Here is a 25,464-nt window from a genome sequence, read left to right as displayed (position 1 = left end):
AATCACAAAGGCTGTTTTGTTAGAACAAATAGCTCTTTTGAAAGTACTAAAAAAAATTAGCGTAAAGAGCGAGGTATTGACGAGGGGGTGAACCCCCTCATATAAGTAATAATTTCTGTTCGTTTTAAGTTTTATAACGTATGTATATTTTTCAATAACCAATACTATATGTGAACAATGGGCAAAGTTCCTAACTTGCAGCCCTTCCCCCCAGGACTGTGGGGGATTAAGTCATCCTCAAAGATATAGTTATTAGATTTTTTGTACTATACTGAGCATAATGGTTATCTCAAAATTTTATCTGGTGACTTTGGGAAATAAAATGAGCTTGGGGCGGCCTAGTTGTTCTTCATTTTTTTGGTCACTTAAAAAGGGCACTAGAACTTTTAATTTCCGTTTGAATTAGCCCTCCCGTGATATTCTAGGACCACTGGGTCGACATGATCACCCATAGGGAAAAAAAACAAAAAAAAAAAGAAACAAAAAACAACCAAACAGATAAACACGCATCTGTGGTCTTTCTTCTGGAAAAAAATACAAAATTCCACATTTTTGTAGATAGGAGCTTGAAACCTCTTCTCTGATACGCTGAATCTGATGGTGTGATTTTCATTGAGGCTCTATGATTTTTAGGGGTGGTTTTCCCCTTTTTCGAAAATACGGCGAATTTTTTCAGGCTCTTAACTTTTGATGGGTAAGACTAAACTTGATGAAACTTATATATTTGGAATCAGCATAAAAATATGATTCTTTTGATGTATTTATTAGTATCAAAATTCCGTTTTTTAGAGTTTCGGTTACTATTGAGCCAGGTTGCTCCTTACTTACAGTTTGTTACCTCGAACTGTTTGTTACTTTAAAATTTTTCTAAATGTTTTTCTTGTTTTAAAGGAGAAACAAGGAAGGAGATCGAGAGAAGGCATTGAAGGAAATCCTTGCTGCTTTAAACAGTCAAGAAAATCAGGTTCCTGATATGTTTGGCCTTTGTGGAAGAATTTACAAGGACAAATTTGTTGAGTCAGGTTAGAGTCTATAACCGTTAGACTTATAGATTACACTAGCCTACATACTAAACCTTTGCTTTATCACAAAAACTAAAGTATGTCTAATTTTCTCAAAAATTTTACTAATTACTATTACCGTATAATAAAGCTCTGGATTCTTACTAATTTCGTGATGTAATTTCTAATTTAATGGTTTTATTGCTATAGTAGCTGGGGTTATATCGAGGTTTTGATTTATTGGGCTTTCTTGGTTTTTATACTAGATACTAGAATTTAATGCAGTGAAATATAATGTAAAATGCGAAAATAAAGAAACCAATAGGAATCTAACCATTCAAAAGCTCTCCGATAAAATAGCGATGAACTTCGCTATAAAATAAACTTCGCTAAAAAAGAAACCAATAAGAATCTAACCCACTCAAATACTCTTCGATAAAATAAGGATGAACTTCGCTAAAAAAGAAACCAATAAGAATCTAACCCACTCAAATACTCTTCGATAAAATAAGGATGAACTTCGCTAAAAAAGAAACCAATAAGAATCTAACCCACTCAAATACTATTCGATAAAATAAGGATGAATTTCGCTAAAAAATGAACAAATAAGAATCTAACCTCCTCAAATACTTTTCGAGAAAATAATGATGAACTTCGCTAAAAAAGTACCCAATAAGACTCTAACCCGCTCAAATACTATTCGATAAAATAATGATGAAGTTCGCTAAAAAAGGAATCAATAAGAATCTAACCCACTCAAATACTCTTCGATAAAATAAGGATGAATTTCGCTAAAAAAGGAACAAATAAGACTCTAACCTGCTCAAATACTTTTCGATAAAATAATGATGAACTTCGCTAAAAAACGAACAAATAAGACTCTAACCCCCTCAAATACTCTTCGATAAAATAATGATGAAGTTCGCTAAAAAAGGAACCAATAAGACTCTAACCCACTCAAATACTCTTCGATAAAATAAGGATGAACTTCGCTAAAAAAGGAAACAATAAGAATCTAACCCACTAAAATAATTTTCGATAAAATAAGGATTAACTTCTCTATAAAATAAACTTCGCTAAAAAAGGAACCAATAAGAATCTAACCCGCACAAATACTCTTCGATAAAATAATGAAGAACTTCGGTAAAAAAGTAATCAATAAGAATCTAACCCACTCAAATACTCTTCGATAAAATAAGGATGAATTTCGCTAAAAAAGAAACCAATAAGAATCTAACCCACTCAAATACTCTTCGATAAAAAATGATGAACTTCGCTAAAAAAGGAACCAATAAGAATCTAACCCACTCAAATACTCTTCGATAAAATAAGTATGAACTTCGCTATAAAATAAACTTAGCAAAAAAAATAAACCAATAAGAATCTAACTCTAATAATCTAACACTCAAATACTCTTCGATAAAATAAGGATGAACTTCTCTATAAAATAAACTTCGCTAAAAAAGAAAATAATAAGAATCTAACTCACTCAAATACTCTTCGATGAAATAAGGAAGAACTTCGGTATAAAAGGAACCAATAAGAATCTAACCCACTAAAATACTCTTAGATAAAATAAGGAATAACTTCGGTAAAAAAGGAAACAATAAGAATCTAACCCACTCAAATACTCTTCGATAAAATAAGGATGAACTTCGCTAAAAAAGGAATCAATAAGAATCTAACCCTCTCAAATACTCTTCGATAAAATAACGAAGAATTTCGCTAAAAAAGAAACAAATAAGAATCTAACCCGCTCAAAAACACTTCGAGAAAAAAGGATGAACTTCGCTAAAAAAGTACCCAATAAGACTCTAACCCACTCAAATACTCTTCGATAAAATAAGGATGAACTTCGCTAAAAAAGAAACCAATAAGAATCTAACCCGCTCAAATACTCTTCGATAAAATAAGGATGAACTTCGCTAAAAAAGAAACCAATAAGAATCTAACCCGCTCAAATACTTTTCGATAAAATAAGGATGAACTTCGCTAAAAAAGTAACCAATAAGAATCTAACCCACTCAAATACTTTTCGATAAAATAAGGATGAACTTCGCTAAAAAAGGAACCAATAAGACTCTAACCCGCTCAAATACTCTTCGATAAAATAAGGATGAACTTCGCTAAAAAAGGAACCAATAAGAATCTAACCCACTCAAATACTCTTCGATAAAATAAGGATGAACTTCGCTAAAAAAGAAACCAATAAGACTCTAACCCGCTCAAATACTCTTCGATAAAATAATGATGAACTTCGCTAAAAAAGGAACCAATAAGAATCTAACCCACTCAAATACTCTTCGATAAAATAAGGATGAACTTCGCTAAAAAAGAAATCAATAAGAATCTAACCCACTCAAATACTCTTCGATAAAATAAGGATGAACTTCGCTAAAAAAGAAACCAATAAGAATCTAACCCGCTCAAATACTCTTCGATAAAAAAGGATGAACTTCGCTAAAAAGGAACCACAAGAATCTAACCCACCAAATACTCTTCGATAAAATAAGGATGAAGTTCGCTATAAAATAAACTTAACAAAAAAAATAAACCAATTAGAATCTAACTCTAATAATCTAACAATCAAATACTCTTCGATAAAATAAGGATGAACTTCGCTATAAAATAAACTTCGCTAAAAAAGGAAACAATAAGAATCTAACCCACTCAAATACTCTTCGATAAAATAAGGATGAACTTCGCTATAAAATAAACTTCGCTAAAAAAGAAACCAATAACAATCTAACTCACTCAAATACTCTTCGATTAAATATGGATGAAATTCGCTAAAAAAAAAAAACTTCTCTAAAAAAGGAACTAATAAGAATCTAACCCACTCAAATATTCTTCGATAAAATAAGGATTAACTTCACTATAAAATAACGAATTTAGTAAAAAAAAAAAAAATGTTAAGACAACCTTTGCTTTTACTATTTCATGAAGTTTTAGCCAAACTTCTTAGCTCTTCATGGCTGAACAGACTAGTACTTTGCTGAACCTTTATATTCATGATCATTTTGATTATGTAAAAAATTCTTTTATGATCTTTTAATATCCTTAAAAAAGTTTGTTTCTTTGATAAAAGTTCCATGCAATCTTGATCATGTACGAAGTTCTTATCAACAGTGAGACAATGAAGCTAAGACTTAGTCGGATTTTAAAATATTTTTTTGTGATTTATAGTTCATCATGATCTTATTGAAGAGTTTTTGAATGAGTTATATCTTGTATGGGTCTCTGTCTTTTAGTATTTTGAATCATATTCTTTCTGAAGACGGTTGTTACTTGTTGAATCGAAATATTCGATTAGGTTATATTTTGATCTCTGCTTTCAGGAAAACCCTTGTCAACTTCGTATATTATGGAACGAAAAGGCAGTATGGTCTTTGCCATTATTTCTATGGTTTTATGATTTTCATACCTTATTTTAAGATTACAACTTTATATTATTACAAAAAACAAAAATACGAAACGTTTTCTATATTATATATTTTTTAAATTGTAAAATTTATTCCTTGGAACTCCGAAAAAAATATTAACTTGGTTACGAGCTGCTGTAACGTCTGGGACCTAACGTTTCAGCCCCCTACCATTTTTGTGGAGCCCGAAGCTGCTACCAAGAGTCTTAAAACGATGCTGATTTTTTAGGGTGCAGTTCTGATTTATAGTATATAAGCTTGTTCTAATAATATAACGTTTTTTTTCCCGTAAATATGTTATTAGTATATTAGGATTTAAAAAACTAAAATTAGCTGTTTTTTCTCCTTGAAAATGGATATTTGTCTTCAGACGACGCATGTACACGAATACCGTGACAATTTTCTGCCTAAGAGCACAGGTCTTGACTCTGTTTAATACTGTTTAATATTTTCTTTCAAAATAGATGTGCATGATGAAACCGCAGAATTTTCTGACTAAGAGCATCAATTTTGAACGGAATTTTTCAATAATACTATGAAATTTTGGCATTTTTCTACTTACGAGGCGTGGACGCGAAAATAGAGAGATGTTTCTGACAAGGAAACTTGATTTTGACTAAAATAATTGTGGTACTACGATGAATTTGACATTATTTCTTAGGAACCATCCGGGTGGTGGGGGTTTGAAATATAAAGGATTCTAGGGTTACCATTTCCACGGTTGTCAAGACTCGCACAAATCAATTTTACAGGGTGGTCCTCCGTGGACGCCACTATGAGGGTCAGGGACAATGCCCAACCTCCTGGGAAACAATAACACATTAAAACGGTGTAACAACTGGAAATTGAGAAATATTTCTTTTTAAGTCTTGGTAAAAACACAGCTCCTGGCAGCAATTACCCCCTCCGACCCGTGGAAATTTCCCGGCGATGCGCATGATACCCCCCCCCCATCCTTTTTTTGTGCTGGTAAGCATATGAATGTGACTTCTACGTTACACTCAAAATATTTCTGCAATAAGAGGGAACTATTGTTCTGTAGCATCAGTGCTACAGGCTTCATCTGAAAACATCCCTCAGAAATATCCTCCCGCCCCTACTTCTATATGTATGTGAAAACCTACTGAAAATTTGAAGGTGTGGCACAAAATGTACTTTGAAGCCCCCCCCCCCTTCACATACACACAGATCCAATGGCATTCCAAATTTTTTTCCAATAATATTTTTGGCCCTCTCCGGGCCTAACTTTTTATTTTGCGCCACAAAATTTGAGAGAACGCCACTTTACTGTCGCGCAATCTTGTTTTTTTTTACTGATAAGGACACTAGAACTTTCAGTTTCTGTTCCATTGACACCTATGCCAGTATTCTAGAGCTAATTGTCCAATACGAAAACCCCCGGGGAAAGAAACAAATAAGCGCAAATCTTTCATCATGCTTATCGGGAAAAAAACCGAAATTTCGTATTTGTGTAGATAAATCTTTGAAACTTTCCGCAGTAAGGTTGCCTGATATGCTAAATCTGATGTTGTAATTTTTATTAAGATTCTTCCCCTGTTTGGGGATATTTCCCCTCTTTTTGGATAATTGGCCAAAATTTCTCTAGACTTGCAACTTCTGATTTTTGATTACTTACTTTTACTTACTTAGCTAATGAACACTATTAAATATATTGAATGTTACTCATTTTTGTTTACTGGCTTTTTGTAGATATCGGAATAAAGCTGTTTTTCTACTAAAATTTATGGGTTCTAGGGCATACTGATATGGAAAGTTTAAAACAGGCAGTGCATTGGTACAGGAAAGGTTTTGAAATTCAACCGAATGAATTTGCTGGCATTAATTTGGCAACTCTGCTTGTTATAGATGGCAATGATTTTTCAAAGTCTGAGGAATTGCAACACATATGTGAGTATTGATCTAAAAATCATTAGGACTATGTAGTTAATTTAGATTTATTTGAAGATTTTCTAAGACAACGCTTTACAACATGCCTGAATTTACTTATTATCTCTGCAGTATTTCAATTAGATTTTTTTAAATGTTCTTTGTAGTTTTCGCAGATATTTATACACTCGGGATTAAAATGTTAAACTTTGTCTACTTTTTCATTCAGTTTTTTTATTCTTTTTCGGGGCTTGATTTTGGGAAGGGATTTTCCACCAGAAAAGGTTTATTATACATTAGACTTGAATTAGCCCAAACTTATGACTGTAAGTTTCAAACTGATTACGGACAGTAAGTGTCTCGGTAATTTTCTCGGTCAAGTTCTACCACATGGTCAAAAGTTGGAACCAACGATCTCAAGAAATTATGATTTTTTTTCCGGTAAGTTAACGTACCTTTTCTTATTCTTCGCTCCAAGTTCTTTATAGTTTTCGATAGGCGTCAGGATTTCGATAAAATGGAAGCTTGGCCTTTTTGTATACTAATTAGTATACTAATTTTGACTACATGTTTTGCCATTTCTATGCAAATGGCTAAAGTTCAGCCATTTCATGTGAAGGTCAATTCTTTTCTGAAAGCAATTTTTTTAAGAAGTTGATCAGTAATCTTAACCATGTTCTTAAAATATAATTCAGTTTTAAACATAATCTCCAATCAATTTTGTTCTATTGCTTCTATTAAAAATATGAATTAAGATTTTAGAAGTGAAGGACTATTTTCAGTCATTTTTCTGTTTTGTTGATTTTTGTTTGTCAAATTTGTGATTTGTATGTATTGACTGTAAGTCTAGACTGTAATAGTAAGTCTTTACTGATTTTGTTTGTCAAATGTTCTACTAGAGTAAGCTAAATAAATTCTACTAGAAGCTATACCAACGATGCCCTATTTCTCCATTTGACTCTATTTAATATATTAGCTTGAATATAAGATGGCGCTGACTAGAAGACCACCCTTAATTTTTATTTTTATTTTTTTCACGGGAAAAAACGAAAAAATACAGTTTTCCTAAATCTAAAGAAAACGGGGATTATTGTTACAATTCGTGATTTGGAAATGTTCGGTAAAATTTTGGATTGGTTTGCGTGGCGAAGCTGGAACCAGCGAACGATTATTATTATTGGTTTATTATTATCACAAGGTTATTATGATCTATTTATGTTTACCAGATGATTATTATCACCAATTTCTTATGATCAAACGAGTGTTTTTATCGTTTTTATATTGTCATACGGTTATCGTCATTGATTTATTGTTATCAAACGAATACTATTGCCGATTTATTATCAAATTATTATTATCACCGACTTTTTATTGTCATATGATTCTAATTACCAATTTTTTAATATCAAACGATTATTATTTTTCATTTTTTATTATCAAGCGATAATTACTACGATTTATTATTATTGTTATCATATCATTTATTATTATTATCGATTATCGATTTATTATTATCGAACAATTATTGTTACCAATTTTTTACTATTAAATGATTATTATCATCGATTTCTTATTGCAGTAATTCTTTTAAATTTTTACAGCTCCGCAATTGCTGTTGTAAAAGTAAATTACATGAAAAGATTATTCAGACAAATAATTGTCTTTTAATTTGTTTTTCATATCAAACTTTCTCGTTGGATCTACCTGAAATCGTCCACCAGAATGAAAAAGTTTTTCTGATATTTCCTGCAATTTAAAGGAAAATATTTTTTCCCCCTTTTATGGAAGTAGTTTTTTGTTTAATTTAGAAAAATTCTGAAGTTAAATTGTGTTGGTAAGAAATATGAATTTTGAAATCTATCCGCATAGTACAAAATTTATATCAGATAGTATGCGATAGAAGTGCTGAACCGCATTTTAAATTCAAAATTCAATTTACCCACTATATACCCACTATACTATACCCACTATACCCGCTATACTATATACTATATACCCAATTTACCCACTATAAGCATTAGTATAAGCAAACTAAATTATACAATACGTAGTGCTTTTTAACTGGAAAGACCCACTTCCTCACGAAATTGTACTCTGGAATTCAAAGACCTGCCCTTCTGACCAAATCATTTACCTTGCTGTTCCCGGTAGAAAATTGATGCCCCACACTCGTCGTCTCCAGCAAAGGACATCAAACGCCTCGCATCAGCCTTATTTGCTACCAGAGTCTTTGCTAGGCTGCATTCCAATCGCCGTTGTTTGCCAATACTGTTCAACATTGTTGATCTCCCTCGCATCCTCTACATTGCACCCTTCTGGAAAATCCTTACTAATGCTGATAAATTGAAAATCCACTTCACTTATCTTCCGTTTCGCAAATTACCTACTGATATATCCAAATTGCACACGCACTTCAAAGCTCATCAATAGTCTTTGTATAACAGATCCTACTATAGACATTGCTAAACTTATGAAAAAAACACAATCAAAAGATTTCAAGACATGATTGGAGCTGACTTCTTCAACTCTAGTTACTTCGTCATAGTTGCATAGTGATGTTTTACTTTTGTTTTTTGTTTTTTATTCTTTTATAATGCTCCGTCGTTTTCATTATGTACGAAGACGGGTTTTCAATAAGTAATATAATAATGATACAGACGTTTTGAAGTGATGGCTTAACAGTGGATTTTGTACTCCTACCTTGAACGTCTAATATACTCCTTGCCTTTTAATTTCCATTGTAGTAAACATAATTACGACTAATACTTGTAGCGAAAAGCGAAACACATAGGAATATTTATAACATGAAGGCAATGCTAATTTAATTCGGGTTTAAAAGAATTAACAGGAAAGTCACAAGTCCGTTTAGTAAATCTCTGTGTCTCCCCGAAAAAAATTGCTTGGGCCTAGGGGTGCCAAAACGCTTAGGCCTAGGGGTGCTGAAGATTTAAATCCGACCCGGCCTGTCAGAACAGTTATCAATTCAGTGTCTGTGCTAAGTTGTCCTATTCAAAATATTGGAGTGACACACTCCTTGATGAATGTACTACAATTCGCAATTGAGCCACTTAGAAGACAAATTCAAGTTCATTAAACTAACTATAAAACGATTTTAAAGAAGAGAGATTGCTCGTTCTGATTTGAATGAACCCATCATCTGGGGCAAAAAGCTACCAGAACTTTTTGCTTTTGTTTTTCAGTATAGATAGTAATTTTAAACACAACTTTTGCAAAATAACTGGTAGTTTTTAAATATAAGTTTCTTTGCTTTTTTTCTTAAATATCGTTTTATATCTTTTTATAAGATTTTCTTATATATTTTTTTGCTGCTTTGTCTAATTTGTTTTTCTTTTGATAATGTTCTCCGGTTGTGAAAACGAAATTTTTAATTTCCGATTCGCAAAAAAAGCTGCTTTGTCTAATTTTTTCTTCTTTTGATAATGGTGTCCGATTGTGAATCCGAAATTTTTGGACGTTCGCTTTTGTTATATTTTATTCACTTTCTCGATTTAAGGTTTTAGCCGTTACTTGTATATTTCTGTATTTTCATTGTACGTAAGTAGTGTTTAGATTGATAGCCTAGATGTTTTGTGGCTTTTAGTATTTATCCTCATGTTCACAGGGATATTTAGTATTAAAAAACGTTATTTAGCATTTGGTAGGCATTGACGATATTTAGATTTAAGAAAAGTTACTTAGCATTTGGTAGTCAAAATGTTTTAAAAAGCAATTTAGTATTTGGTAGCCAGAATTTTGTATCGCTTTTGGTATATTAAAAATTATTTAGTATTTGATAGCCAAAATTTTTTTTCGCTTTTGGCATTTAAAAAGTTATTTAGCATTTGGTTGTCAAAATGTTTTGTCGCTCTTGGCAATTAAAAAATCTATTTAGTATTCTGTAGCCATTAAAGATATTTAGATTTAAAAGAATTTATTAGTATTTGGTAGCCAAAATGTTTTGTCGCTTTTGGTACTTATATCTGGCACCTGGAAGGCTCAGTTTACAGATGTATCATTGTATTTTTTTTTTTTTTTTTTTTTTTTTTTTTTTTTTTTTTTTTAATCTCTGACAGGTTAGCGCCCACCAAAATACTTTGTATTAATTTCTATTATTCTGTTTTTTAAGGTATGGTTTTAAATAAGTTAATTGGTAAAAAAGGAAGTTTATCCTCGCTGACTGAATACTGGGATGTAGCTACATTTTTTGAAATATGTGTCTTGGCCGAGGATTTTGCCAAAGCTATACAGGCCGCTGAATGTATGTTTAAACTGAATGCACCTCCTTGGTAAGTTGGTTAACATTATGATTCTTAAAATAATACCTAGATGCTATTGCATTTTTACACCAGAAGAAATAAATTCAGTGGCATTTCTTTGTTTGTTTAATAGCTAGGTAAGCAGTAAAATGAGTTAAATCAGGGGTGGGTAAAGAAGTTTGTAAGGAGGAACGAGAGGGGGGCGGGTCCGAGTCGTACCGTGAAAGTCAAACGACACTAAATATTCACCTATATATTAGATCATTGTGGTTAGTTTCTAAGTTATCAGGTTGGTTTGAAAATTGAGGCTTTAAAGTGTCCAGAGCTTACCGTAAATAACTATATATATATATATATATATATATATATATATATATATATATATATATATATATATATATATATATATATATATATATATATATATATATATATATATATATATATATATATATATATATATATATATATATATATATATATATATATATATATATATATATATATATATATATATATATATATATATATATATATATATATATATATATATATATATATATATATATATATATATATATATATATATATATATATATATATATATATATATATATATATATATATATATATATATATATATATATATGTATATATATATATGAAAACAAAAATCACTTTTTGTCATTCTCAAAGCATTGTTTTACAAAAATTCAACTTGAGCAGTAAGTGAGATTTAAGGAGTAGCAATTCTAAAATTGCTCTTTTTGGTCTAATATTGCTCTTTTTCGATGCTGTTCAGAGGTGTAGCTGGTTCTATTTGAAGGTTTACAGTGATATTGAAACTATTTGTTTCATAATCTTGGGGCATTGGGGGGGGGGGGGAATTCCCTCTCGTAAAAACGTAACAAAAATGCATATAAACACTTTTTTGATGCGATTTTTAAAGTTTTTGTCCCTCCTCGAAACAAAAATATCCCTCCCTCCCTCTCGAACAAACTCCTGGCTACGGCTTTGCCCATAATATCAATTATTATAATCCTGCAGTAGTTTAAAGACAAAACTAATCATTATCAGATAATCATTATTTATTGGTGAATATGAATCGCAGACCCACTTGTAAAGGAGGAGGACCATAGCTACTGATCAGAGCGGGGAATTTATGTCTAGTAGCTAGTTGTATTACAACGCTCGAAACTAGTCTTTTGACCTTTTAACCTATCTCTTTTATACTTCAAAACTTGTCTTCAAGTCTTTCAACCTTAATCTTGGATCTTTGAAAATATGATAGTTCTTTCAGAAGGTCATCAGAAAAACGGGTGTTTTTAATTTCCACCCCTTCCTGCTTCCTTAGTTTCTGCATGCAGTTGGTTGTTTAAGAATAATGTAATGAAGAATAGATACGTTATTTTCCTAAACTACCACGGCCATTTTTTTATATTTAAAAGTTCCCTTCCCCCTGTCAGTGGTTTCTTTATTGGAAAATCAATTTCATATTGGGATCCATATAAGCCTTTTCTCTTTAAAGTTTTAGGAATTTGGTCTTGCCTGATACCCCCTCCCCTACCGCAGGGGCCCGAAAGGGTAGATGTTGGCCCTCTCTAAAGAAAGTATAGTATTGGTTTACCCTACAAAGTAACAAAAACAAACTTTTACATTAACTTGCTCAAAAGTTAATTTTGCTCTGCCACAGCATCCCATTGTTGAGTATTTTGATGTTTCTTTACGTGCTCATGCTCCGATGATTTGTCATCACTGACACACAGTTCAAGGTAGAATGTTGCCTTATAGGTTATTTAATATATACACAGATTGAGACACACGGGTCTGAGCTAGGAGGGGGTGGGGGTGCAAGAAAGTGTATGGGCGCATAAGAGGACAACACGACTGTTTTATAGTGTCGGGAGTTGAAAACACGAAAAGTATATCTTAAGCCTTCCCATTTTAAAAATATTACTTAGGGGAATACCTTTGTATATCCATGTGTGTATATTCAAATCTTCAAAGAGATCATTTATTTCTTTTACTTGTGAAAGGCTTGGGGTGTGTTCCAGAACCCAGTTTTCATTAATAATCGGTGGTTATTTATTATTACTTTCAGCCAAAAATGGGAGAAAGCAATCAATTTTTATAATGGATAAAAAAGCTAACTTTGAATTCAGTTTTGCAATTTTTGTAATACAAGTTACCTATTATTTTTTGTATCCCATCATTTGGTTCGAAAGTTATAAAAAGTAGTTAACTATAAAAAATTATAATTTAGTTCTGTTGGACACCCTTGCTCTGTTGCACCCCCCCCCCCCAATCGGCCCCTTGCGGCTAGTTCAGTTCGGCTCCCGCGCTTTGCTTCTGAGCTTTTACTTTTATTTAATTGTTTCCACGAAATACGAAATATCTGAACCACTTATATTTAAACAGCCTTTTAATGTTTTTGCGGTGATATGCTTGGAATTACCATTAAACACCAATTAATTTTTTAGGCATTTAAAGTCAACTATCGGAAACATATCCTTGATTAATCGTTTTCGGAAGCGACCGGATGATTATAAAATGCCTCCAGAAGAGGAAATGTTTCAATGGTGGCTAGAGTATTTCATGGAGGCTGTGGAACAAAATGTTGAAGATGCCATTCGATTTCCGGTTCGTATAAAGTTTTGCTTCAACTAAACTAATTCTAACTCGATGATTAAAAGTAACCATTTCTATAAAAGGTAGGATATACACTAATTTGTTTTTATTGAATAAAACAGAAACAAGACACCAAGTGTTAACAAAGGTAGACAGAGAGGTGGGACTCTGTAGGCAGGAATGTAGGCCTACCTCTAGCATTTTTATTAGGGGGGTGGGGGTTAAGAGGGGACCATATCCGGATAGTCAAGAGGCATGGGCTATATAATATTTTTTTCTCCTAACTATTTGGGGGGGGGGGGCAAAAAAGAAACAAACAAAACATCCACATTTCTTGAAAAGAAGAAGAAAACAGGAAGTGGTGATATGAATCACCACTTCACCTGAATCACCGAATCACCAAATAATTTGCAATTTACTGGAATAGACCGCGGTACTTGTGTGATATAGCCCGTACCTAATATTCTTCTAATATGTTTCTCTGACGCTCAATCCTAATGAAATATACCTAAGTATGATAAAATATAATACTTTAGAAAAACTTGGGCTATATATTTGCACATTAGGGAGAGTGGGGGTAAAGTACAGCGGGTCTGCATGCCTAATGTATTAGGTGCGATTATTCTGCATATTATGAAGCAAGAATTGTTTTCTAACTTCACAATGTCCATGTACTTTACCCCCCCCCCCCTAATGTGAAAATATATAGCCTAAATTATATATTTTCCATCTATTCTGTCACTTCTCTTTGTATTGTCACACGCTAGGCTGAAAGAAACTAACGAAAAAAAAACGGTTCTATAATGCGTCAGTGAATGAACAATTTCGGCGGTAGGGGCTATATCATCAAAGTACCTAGCCTGCTACCAGTGGCGGATCCAGGGGTAGAGGGGGGCGCGCGCCCCCAAACATAGTCTAAAGTAGTGTAACTTAATTAATTAACGCAGGTTTCGGTTAATTAGACTTGCTCCTAATGCTAGTTTATCGGATCAACCTATTTTGCCCCCCCCCCCCAAAAAAAAATCCTGGATCCGCCACTGCCTGCTTCTGTAAGCTGAAAGAACCATTCTCCATGGAATCTGTTCAAAGAAAAGTTGCGAAGATAACTCACTCACTGAATCAGATAACTTACATTTATTTGCGATTAGTAGTTGATACCTTATAATTAATTTTCATCTCTCGTTCTTAGCAAGCGGGACAATATACCTGTTCCTAGCTCTTAACGAATAACAATTTTGATTTTCAATTCAAAATTTCATTCCAGAACAAGATTACCCAGAAATAAAGAAAAATTTTAGTTTCAAATAACTCTTCTATCTTCCTAGGGTGTGCTACAAAATGGTCTATAATTCTCATTGGTAAAAAATATAAATATAAAAAATACAAATATTTTTGTTTCCTATTTGTTTATATTTTTTTTCTTTCTTTCTTTATGTGTTATTATTATAATTATCATGGTCTTGGCTAAGGTTTAGAGAATTCACAGTTTGAGCCGTCAGGTCAGGTCTCTGGGTATACTTAGGGTACATACTTGGGGGCCGAAATATTCGGAGTATTTTTGTTTAATTTAGTATTTATTTTATTGTATTCACTGCTTTATAAAAATTAAAACCCGTTTTTCTCGCTTAATTTTTTGTAAATGGAAAAGTAGTGTGGTCTAAGAAAGTATTTACTTTACTCTATCAGATTTTAATAAATTATCGTAGATAGAGTTCAACCCAAATTCACCTGTGTCACGATTTAAAGCTATATTCTTGAATAAAATTTTCTTTATTTCAATAGTTTCACGAAAATTTTGCTTTAAACCCCGGTCCCTAGAAATCAAAGAGACATTATCGAACAAAACAAAATGGTCCGGAAAATTAAAGATGTGTTCTGAAAGGGCTGAAGTAAAATCTTCAGTATTAGAATCTAGCTTTAAAGCCGATGAAACTGAGTCTTTATGCTGTAATAATCTCTTACAAATTCTGGGTAGTACGTCCCACATATGAGCTTCTGCAAGTACATGGGATCTGATAGACCCCACTTTTTGCCCCAATGAAGTCAGATCCTTCCCAGAATTTAGAAAACTACCCAAAGTATTATTACTCTTTAAAGCTACCTTTAGACCATTACTTTGTAAAATTCTTTTAAGTTTTTCACTTAGCCCGGGTACATATGGTAAGGAGCAAAAAACATCCTTCTCCCGAGTTGTCTCCAAGACTTCGTTAGAAATCTCTAGAAACTTTTCCTTCTTTTTGAAAAAGTCTTGTTAATTAACCACTCTGGATACATATTACTTATTGGTATTTTTCTTAGAACCGACAAATCCTCCTCAAAAAGTTTTGGAGAGCATATACTGAAGATCCGGTCAGTTAAAGAAATGATCAAACCGATTTTTACCCCAGACGAAGACGACCTACTTTCTGTTTAGCCCTAGACGGTTGGCCGAAAAAGACAATCTTCGACAATCTGTCATCCTTCATCCGCAGAACTTGCCCTAGCCATCTCAGCCTTTCTTTCATTATAGCCCTAGAAAGCGGGATTGAACCACATTTTTCGTACAACCTACTGTTACAGTCAGTCAGACAGGTACCCAGAACAATCCGTAGGCAATTTCTCTGGAAAACATCTAGTAAATCTTCATCCCCTTTTCGGAGCACCCATTCTCCAGAGCCGCATTTGACCACTGTCATCACTGTACCTTCCAATATTCTAATCTTGGTTTGCAGACTTATCTTCCTATTCTTCAAAACTTTTTTAACTGTGAAAAAACACCCTGAGCCTTGGCTATTCTACTTTTAACATCTTCACTACTCCCACCGTCTTTACTAATAATACTACATAGCTACTGTTATTGGTCTCCATTCTTTTTTATACAAAACAAGGATAAAAGGACTTAATCCTGCATTTGTCAACTTCTTCAAATTGTAGATTGTGTACCTAATTGTTTTATAGGGATCTTTTTAAGGTTAATTACCTTTACAATCCCTTTGGACTAATAAAAAAGTCGCTGAAAAATTGGGTGTCTAAACATTTTTTTTTACTAAATCCAGTGTACCTAAGTCAAAGCACGCCAGCACTATGAAGTAACGCCATACGATGCCAATTCCCCCCCACGCAGAAATTTTAGAGGCACAAAAGTTCAAATAAATAATCTAACGGTCATAATCATTTTGTAATTTTTTGAAATGTTATGAAAGTGCAATTAATAAATGAAAAAATTGATAAATTATTAATTGAATAATAAAATGAAAAAATTAAAATAATTAAATAATAAGTATCTCGAAAATAATTTTTGTAACAAATGAAAATTTTGTCAAAATTCGCCCTGAAAATTTTGGGAGACAAGGGGGGGGGGAGTATAATCAAGATTTTACCCCGGGCTCAAGGTCAGAACCGGAACGGCACCCGTTACTTGGGTTTTTCCAACAAACCTGGTAGTTTGATAATTACGAAGTGCATGATTAGCCCATACAGTAGTCGTGGTAGCGAACCGTAAGTAAGAGGCGATCCGGCTCAATAGTAACCGAAACTCTAAAAAACAGAATTTTAATACCAATAGATACGTCAACAGGACTTCTGTTCGTTTTAAGTTTTAACGTCGTTCTTTACTTTCAGTCAAAAAAACTTATTTTTTTTATTTAATTTTTGAACGTTTTTGAATTAATGCAGGTTTTGATTTTGGCTCACCGTACATAAATAATTAAAACAAAATTTGCATATTAATTTTACTTTTATTTGGTTAAGTGGCGTTCTCGAAAGCTGTTTAATTTTATTTACGAACGTTTTTTTTAGTAATAAAATATACGTAACTTGCGAATTAACTTACGTAACGAACTTCTATATTCATATATTTTTAATACGCATATTAGGGGGTTCGCCTACTAGTCCATACCTCGCTCCTTAAGCTAAAGTTCGAATTTTGTTCCAATTCTTTAAAAATGACCCTTTAATCACAAAGGCCGTTATTTAGAATAAATAGCTCTTATGAAAGTACTAAAAAATCTTTGGCTTAAAGAGCGAGGTACTGACTAGGGGGTGAACCCAATCATACACGTAATATTTTCTGTTCGCTTTAAATTTTGATGTTACTCCTTATTTTCAGTTGGAAAACTTGTTTTTTTTTATATTTAATTTCTGTTGTTATTTTTTTTAATAATGCTGGGAAATCCGGCGCCCCCTTCATAGCAATGTCCCTTCTCCCATGAAAACTTCCTTCTTGGAAAGATTCTCCCACATAACCCCCAACCCACCCACCCTCCTACTAACAGAAAAAATCCCCCCTGAAAACCAATACTATATGTTAACATTGGGCAAAGTTCATAACTTTCAGCCCTCCCCCCGGGGACTTCGGGGGATTAAGTCATCCTAAAGGACATATTTATCATATTTTCAACCATGCTGAACAAAAAGGCTATCTCAAAATTTTGATCAGGTGACTTTGGGAAAAAAATGAGCGTGGGAGGGGGCCTAGTTGCCCTCCTTTTTTTGCCACTTAAAAAGGACACTAGAACTTTTAATTTCCGTTCCAATGCGCCCTCCCACGATATTATAGGACCCCTGGGTCGATACGGACACACCTGGGAAAAAAAAAAAAAATAAACACGCATCCGTGATCTTTATTCTGGCAAAAAATTCAAAATTCCATATTTTTGTCGATAGGTGATTTAAACTTCGACAATACGATTCTCTGATACGCTGAATATGATTGTGGGATTTTCATCAAGGTTCTATAACTTTTAGGGGGTCTTTCCAGCTTTTTTCGAAAATCAGCCAAATTTTGTCAGGCGCGTAACTTTTGATGGGTAGGACTGAACTTGATGAAAGTTATATATTTGAAATCAGCATTGAAATCTGATTCTTTTGATGTATCTATTGGTATCAAAAACCCGTTTTCTAGAGTTTTGGTTGCGATTGAGTCGGGTCGCTCCTTACTTTCGTTACCACGAACTGTTTGATTAACGAATTTATTATCATGTCTTATGCGTAACATGTTTTTCACAGTTTGTTAATGGTACCATGAGAGGTCCACTTTCTGCTAGGATGGTTGGCATCCATCAATATTGGCAATAAATGTATAGTTTTTAGTGGAATTTAAATAAAAAAAAGTTTTAAATTTAATTAAATTTAAATTTTTAATTATAAAAGGAACTAGAACTTTTAATTTCCGCTCGAATGAGCCCTCTCCCGACATTTTAGAACCACTGGTTCGATACGATAACCCCTGGGGAAAAGGAAAACTAACAAACAAACAAACAAATAAACACACATCCGTGATCATTCTGCTGGCAAAAATACTAGATTCCACATTTTGGAGATAGGAGCTTGAAACCTCTACAGCAGGCTTTCCTAAACTATGGGTTGCGACCCCAAATGGGGTCGCGTAGCAAAATCACGGGGTCGCAAGAGATTTTGAAGTTAAATTTTTATAACATACTACAGGAAAAGACACATATTGTAAAGTTGATGGATTTTTTAAGACTAAAGGTTTCAAACATTTCTCGTTAAAAATATTTATTTCAACTCATTCATTCGGGTTTTTCGTAAGCAATTCGATCCACAAAACAGCACTATAACTACTCTAAGACACTCCGCTGCCATCACTTTATCCCCCCAAAAACATTTTTTCGACATTTCTTGTTAAAAATTGTTATTTTAAGTCATTCATTTGGGTTTCCACAGCAAATGTTTGCTGTGGAATATGTACAGATGGTGCAAAAGCGATGACGGTCAAAAACCTTGGTTTCAAATCATTTTTTCAAGCTACTCATTATAACCATGTAACTTTTACTCACTGCCTTATTCACCGAGAGGCCCTTGCAGCAAAAAAACACTTAACAGTCACTTATTTTCAAATCTTTGTTAGAATATGGATTCCGTCTATACCATTTTGTTATTACATACAGAAGTAAGATGGCTGTCAAGAGGTCAAAGTTTAAGAAGATTATTACTATTAAAAGACGGAATTGAAATATTCTTCACCGAACGAAACTGCGTTGTTTGTTGGATATCTTTGCGAAATTAAACGATCCCAACTTGTCTCTTCAAGAAAAAAAATTGTGATATATTTGCTTCTAATGATAAAATTGAAAGTTTTATTAAAAAGATTAAAATTTAGAAAGATAGGATAGAAAAAAAAATCGTTCAAAATATTTTCCAGTGTCGACAATTTTATAATCGAGAAAAGCCATTGTAAAACTTATTGCAAAAATTATTGTAGATCACTTAAAAGCGCTAGAGATCTAGTTCTGTACATATTTTATATTATATATGGATTTCAAACTACCGTGGAATAACTCTGCTGTCAGTCCCAGAAAAACTTTTCTCAATGGTCTTGGTGGATCGTTGTCGGAATGTTGTTCATGGGATTCGGTGACCTGAACAAGCTGCTTTTATGTCGGACCGTTCCACCATCTTGCAGATTTTCAGTATTTGTCAGATAATAGAAAAAGTCACGGAGTTCCACCAGAAGGTTTTTTTTTGCCTTCTTTGACTTCCGTTCGATTGACTGCGTTGACTGCGTTCGACTTAACGGACCGACAGGTACTTTGGAAGATTATAGCATCGACTGGCCTCCCAGAGAAATACTGCAGACTCTTCAAAGCTTTATACCATGGCACAGAGAGCTGTGCTCAAGTCAACGGCCGGCGCAAACCATTCTTCTGAATCACGACAGGGGTGCATCAAGGATGTTCAGTGACCCCAGAGCTCTTCAATGTCATCATAGACCACGCTATGACAAAAACGACTTCACGTCTCAACTTTGGACTCAAGTTTGGAGATCGCGTCATTTTGAGATGCTAATCTTGCTGACGACCAGACCATCCTAGTGGCCTCCATGGATCAGTTGCTAAAAGCGCTTCAAATCTTACGAGAAAACCCGCAATTGTGGGACTGCAGATAAACTGGAACGAAACGAAATTATGGCCATAGACCAGTCTTCTCCTGCTGTCATTTCTCCAGTAAGTCTGGACGGAACAACTAGCATAGAAGCTGTCCAAAAGTTTACCTACCTGGAATCCACGATTGTTTCAGATGGCTCCCTTCTCCCCGATCTGCAAGCAAGGCTATCCAAGGCGTCTTCTGCCATGGGCAGGTTGAACCATCAGCTTTGGCGAAAACTGAATATCAGTCGTTCAACCAAACTGCGAATTTTCAACAACCTCGTCAGTTCTGTGATCTTCAGCTGAGACTTGGCAATCATCAGCTGCAACCCTAATGGCCATCGATAGATTCCAGTCGAAGAGTCTGAAAAGGATAGATGGTCTATGGTGGGTCAACTTCGTGAGTAACGAGAAGCTACTGCATCTCACCAAGCAGTCCCTGTTTTCTACCCAAGCAGCTGAGCATAGCTCACGGTGTTTTGGACATCTACTTTGAATGCCCCCGCACTTACCTGCAAAGATGATCTTCGACTTTGACGTTGTCAAAGCCGGTTGGAAGCGACCTCACGGCCAACCAAAGAAGCGATGGTCCGACAGCGTATCCGAGTTCCTAGCGATGGCAAACATCAAACTGAGTGAAGCGCAAAACCTTGCAATGGACCAAAGTGGATCGAGGAGGCAGACGTCACTCTCTACGCCGAGTAGTACCCGGCAGGAGACCTAAGTAAGTAAGTAAAGTACACGCCACTTAAAATTCAAGAGGAATTTGCTGAGCTTTCGATTGATTCAAACTTAAAACTACAATTTCCAAAAAAGCCCTTGACTGAATTCTGGATCAGAACTAGAACTGAATTTCCCAAAATCGCAGATATGGCATTATATGTTCTTCTGCCAATCAACAGCACATATTTATATGAAGTTGCTTTATGAGCTTTAACACATATCAAACTCCAATATCGTTCATCGCTAGAAAATGTTGAAGAGTTCATACGTCCAGCAGTGTCAAACATTCCGCCTAGATTTAATTTGTTATGCAATAAAAAAACAGGCACATCCATCTCACTAATTTTTTTTTTCATTTTAATTTAATATTTACCACCCAACGTGTGCGTTCGAATATATTCGAATGAACTAAGACAGTCAGAATTCTCTTTTGCTTATGTTTTAGCAAAAATGCAATTTTGATGAAAAATACGGCATAATTTTTGTAAGTATTATAAAGAAAACTTTTCAACTTATTTGGAATTCTTTATTTTTATTTTTGTATGTTTCTAAACAAATTCTAGAACTATATATTTTTATGTATATATGTATCTTGTTACCTATTAATTAAATCATCAAAAAATATTTCTTCGTCTTTCAATTATATTTATATGTGGTCGCCAGGAAACTTGCAATCATAAATGGGGTCGTGAATTAAAAAAGTTTAGGAAACCCTGATCTACAGTAAGGTTCTCTGATACCCTGAATCTGATGGTGTGATTAAGATTCTCTGACTTTTTGGGGTCGTTTCCCCCTTTTCGGAAATAAGGCAAATTTTCCCAGGCTCTTAAATTTTGATAGGTAAGACTAAACTTGACGAAATTTATATATTTAAAATCAGCATAAAAATACGATTCTTTTGGTATATATCTTGGTATCAAAATTCTATTATTTATAGTTTTAGTTATTATTGAACCGGGTCGCTCTTACTATACAGTTCGTTACGATGAACTGTTTGAAATACAAAAACCCATAACTCCTAAAACTAGAATCAGATCAAAAAGAAGTAAACTATTATCGGGGTTGCAGCGGTAGCTAGCATAAATACTTATAAGAAAAGAAATTCGGTAATGATGTTTTTCTAACATAATAGAGGAGACGAAAAAGTTAATTGTTCTTCAATCGTATGGGATAATTTTTCACACATTTTTATCACGTCTTAGACATCATAAACTGAATGGTATATTTATGCTACAATTTGCCACTAGCACAGTGGAGTAAGGACTTTCCTTCTCTTCCGAAGGATTTGAGTTCAACACACTCTGTACAACTGCCTTCGTTAAATTGACACTTTCGGCCATTTTTGAAATGTTGTATCCCCAAGAACGAATATTGCAATAAGATAAAGAACCAATATCCTCATCTTGAGCAACAGACCTTGTTCCTTGGTACGTTGCTATCTGTACCAAAGACTAATGCCTCGAGTTGTTGTGGCTTGAAATTATATACTCTGATTTAGTTTTAAGGGTTGTTTATCATCGTGATTTATTAGATATATTTTTATCAGGCAAGACTGCAATTTATTTATCAGGATAGTACGGGTATCGTGTTCGACAAAATCGTGTTCTAGTAAACAAAGCATATATTTTAATTGCACTCTTTAAACAGATTCTAATCATGGAACAGAGAAAGTTTGAATCAACCAAGATTTTCGTCCCTAGTCATGTCAATGTTAATCTTGGGGCTGAAGAAAAATCCATGGAGATTGTGAACTCGTGCTTGGATCATATGAAAGAAAAGAAATGTACGAGTCTGCACAATTGGCTATTTTCCCCAGAAGAAATAAAAAGCTATTCGTAAGTATATCTAGTTAGATCATTGAGAAAACCGAGACTTTTTCCCCTGGCAAAACAAAGCGTTTTTTTATCATTGTATTTATTTTCCTTTAATTATTTTAGGCTGTTGTCAGGATGCGTGTTTCCCGATAACTCAAGGTCTAGTGTTTAGGCACCAAGGGCTTTTTTTGTCCCCTTGCTCTGTTTTCGGTCTATTTGTACCTGAAAACCCGGACCTTCTATGATATTTTATTTGGTTGTTACATAATAATTAAGATTTTTACGTACATTCCTACTTCGTTGCCGCACTGAATCATGAAAAGGAACAATCGGGAACTTGCTGTTTACACAACAAGTCCAACCGAACGGTTGCAACGCCCAATTTATCTGCATCTTGTCGTCGAGAATTACATCCATCAATAGGGTGTTACAACAATTCGCTATTGAACAAATACAGGCTAAAGAAAATATGTAAAAAATTAAATACAAGTCTGCACAGGTACAAATATGTACAAGCTTGTACATATTTGTACATATATGCTTGTACATATTTGTATTATTTTGTATTGTACATATTTGCAAGCATATATTGCAGAATTGGCTATTTCTCAAGAAGAAATAAAAAGCTAATCATAAGTATATCTAGTTAGATTATTGAGACCATTTACTAGCTAGAACCAAGGCTTTTCCCCCTGGCTCATAAATACGGCCTTTGTTTATTAATCATTGTGTTTGTTTTCCTTTAATTATTTTATCCTAATTTCAGGATGTTCATTTCCCACTAACTCAAAGCCTAATGTTGTGGAGACGTAGTGTTAAGCCATCTAACATAAACTTTATAGGAGAGTGAAAAAATTGAAAATGGATAACAAATTTCTTGACAAAACGGGATTTAATCTTTGCGGATGTGACATAAACAACTTTATTATCAAACGTTTATTTTTCAATTATCTCAAGAAGCATTGATAGGAGATATAGTATATTTGAATGAATATATTGACGGAAAGCACACTGCCATTCTGTTATATAGATCAAAATATAATATTTATGAAGTAGGTTTTTTTCTAGAAAGTGGATAAAAATAAAAGCCAAAGATCGTATGTGGAAAGTGGTAAGATGAAATAGAATTCAACTTCCTCATCTCTTATCACCCAGAGATAATATCTATTATGGACCCCCAAAAAGCACAGTAGCTCTTTCAGTCAAGTGATATTTATAGATGGCATGCTAGAGCAATTAGCTTGTTCAGGCTTTCTGGAAAGTTTGGCTGAGATCTGACCATGGGTGCCTGTATGGGGGAGGGGCACGGCAGAGGGGGGCTCCAGCCCCCTTCCCCCCTGGCTGAATGATGCTGCTTTATTTTCTATATTTTGGTTTTGAGATTTCTATTATACAGCATTGGAAGTGCCGATTAGACCAGCTAAGCCCCCATCCCCTAAAATTCAGCTTATGGGCGCCAATGGATCTGACAATTCCTTCTTGTAGATGCCCTGACAAAAAATTAGGAACTCTCTCTCTGCAAAGGGGGGCTTGCGCCCATGTACCAAAAATATAACTATGATATTGGCTGATAATTTTCCCCAAGTTTTGTTGAGATCTGACAACCGCTTCTGGTAAATGTTCTAATAGCAAGACTTGCAAGATTTAAGGGACCATCTCCCCTAAATAGACCTGTTCGAGTAAAGTATCAGAAGGAACAACTAGGAACCTTATTTTTAATTCCCTTCTTAGTTCGATCGAGAAACGTCTAACTATTCTGGTATATATCGTAATGATAATTAAATTAGGACCCCCTGCAGAGGTCTGACTAGGTAGGGATCCACTCCCCCAAATTCATTACTAAGACCCTCATTCTTCCTTCTGTCCAAACCTAGTTGGGGTTTGAAAATCTCCACTGCTGAATGTCTTGATGCCAAGAATTCAAGGTCCTGCTCCTTCACTATAAACTTCAGATTCTCATCACTAAAAAGTGTAAAGAGATTTTACCATCTTTTTTCGTTGGTGTCTTAATGACACAAATTTAGCAGCCCTACTCTACTGACGAAAATTTAGACAACGCCTCCCCCCCCTCCCGACGTCGAGTCAGATATGGACCTCCAAACAAATCACTAGTACGCTTACTCTTCTCCTATTTTAGCCGATTCCCCCTCCCTTGTAGAGTTTGGTCGTGCTCTGATCCCAAAAGACGTTACTACGCCACTAGCTCTTACTTTAAACCAAGTATGGTCGAGATCTGACTATCCCGTCCGGTATATGCCCCGATCACAATAGTTATGGGGTCCCAGGCCCCAGCAGAGTTTGGGTCGGGTCTGAACATTCTAAATGCATAACTGGGATGCTAACTTTTACTATCAAGTTTGTTTGAGTTATGGCAACCCCTTCTGATACACATGCAAGTGACAAGATTCTGGACTTTGTTTTACGTATAAAAATGAAATAAATTCGCACATACGTTGCCCCTTTGCTCAAGATATAAGACAATTTACTAAAATTAGGATATATTCCAAAATTAGGGTAGCACCTTTTGATTTTCAGCCACAATTGATCTATATAAATGCCATAAGTATCTTTATTTTACAAACGGGTGTCCTCCTTAAAATACTTTAAGGGATAGTTTACTTCCTCCTATGCTACCTAGTGAAAAACAAGATGGGATTATAGCTATATATAGTTTTCGTGGGTAGGTCAAGAGATTAAGAGATGCATGGTGTTTTTCATTTACATTCTCAAGAATATTACTGCGCGATTTGTGTCTTTATTAATCTTATTTAATATAGAAAGACGAAATCTGTAAATAAGGAAATGAAATTTCCATAGTAAAAAGCAATATGTCATCCTAGTCCAAACGTGATCGAATCCTGCATGCA

General features: G+C 34.2%; 1 protein-coding gene across 2 annotated transcripts in view; it reads left to right on the top strand.

The window, feature by feature from the left end:
• The window catches only part of Ask1 (apoptotic signal-regulating kinase 1), a 154,242-nt gene that overhangs the window by 55,135 nt on the left and 73,643 nt on the right, over positions 1 to 25,464 (top strand). For both annotated transcript variants that reach the window (XM_089098979.1, XM_089098971.1), the window contains exons 6-10: positions 892 to 1,022; positions 6,179 to 6,331; positions 10,437 to 10,596; positions 13,047 to 13,206; positions 22,431 to 22,618. In XM_089098979.1, coding sequence (XP_088955105.1) covers positions 892 to 1,022; positions 6,179 to 6,331; positions 10,437 to 10,596; positions 13,047 to 13,206; positions 22,431 to 22,618 — 792 coding nt within the window. The remainder of the gene's footprint in view (positions 1 to 891; positions 1,023 to 6,178; positions 6,332 to 10,436; positions 10,597 to 13,046; positions 13,207 to 22,430; positions 22,619 to 25,464) is intronic.

Source organism: Artemia sp. Qi Xiang Cuo, chromosome 2 (genome assembly GCF_049724085.1).
Source record: "Artemia sp. Qi Xiang Cuo chromosome 2, ASM4972408v1, whole genome shotgun sequence".
Lineage (NCBI taxonomy): Eukaryota > Metazoa > Arthropoda > Branchiopoda > Anostraca > Artemiidae > Artemia > Artemia sp. Qi Xiang Cuo.
Note: the sequence above shows the minus strand (reverse complement) of the source record. Positions and strands in the feature narration are given on the sequence as shown.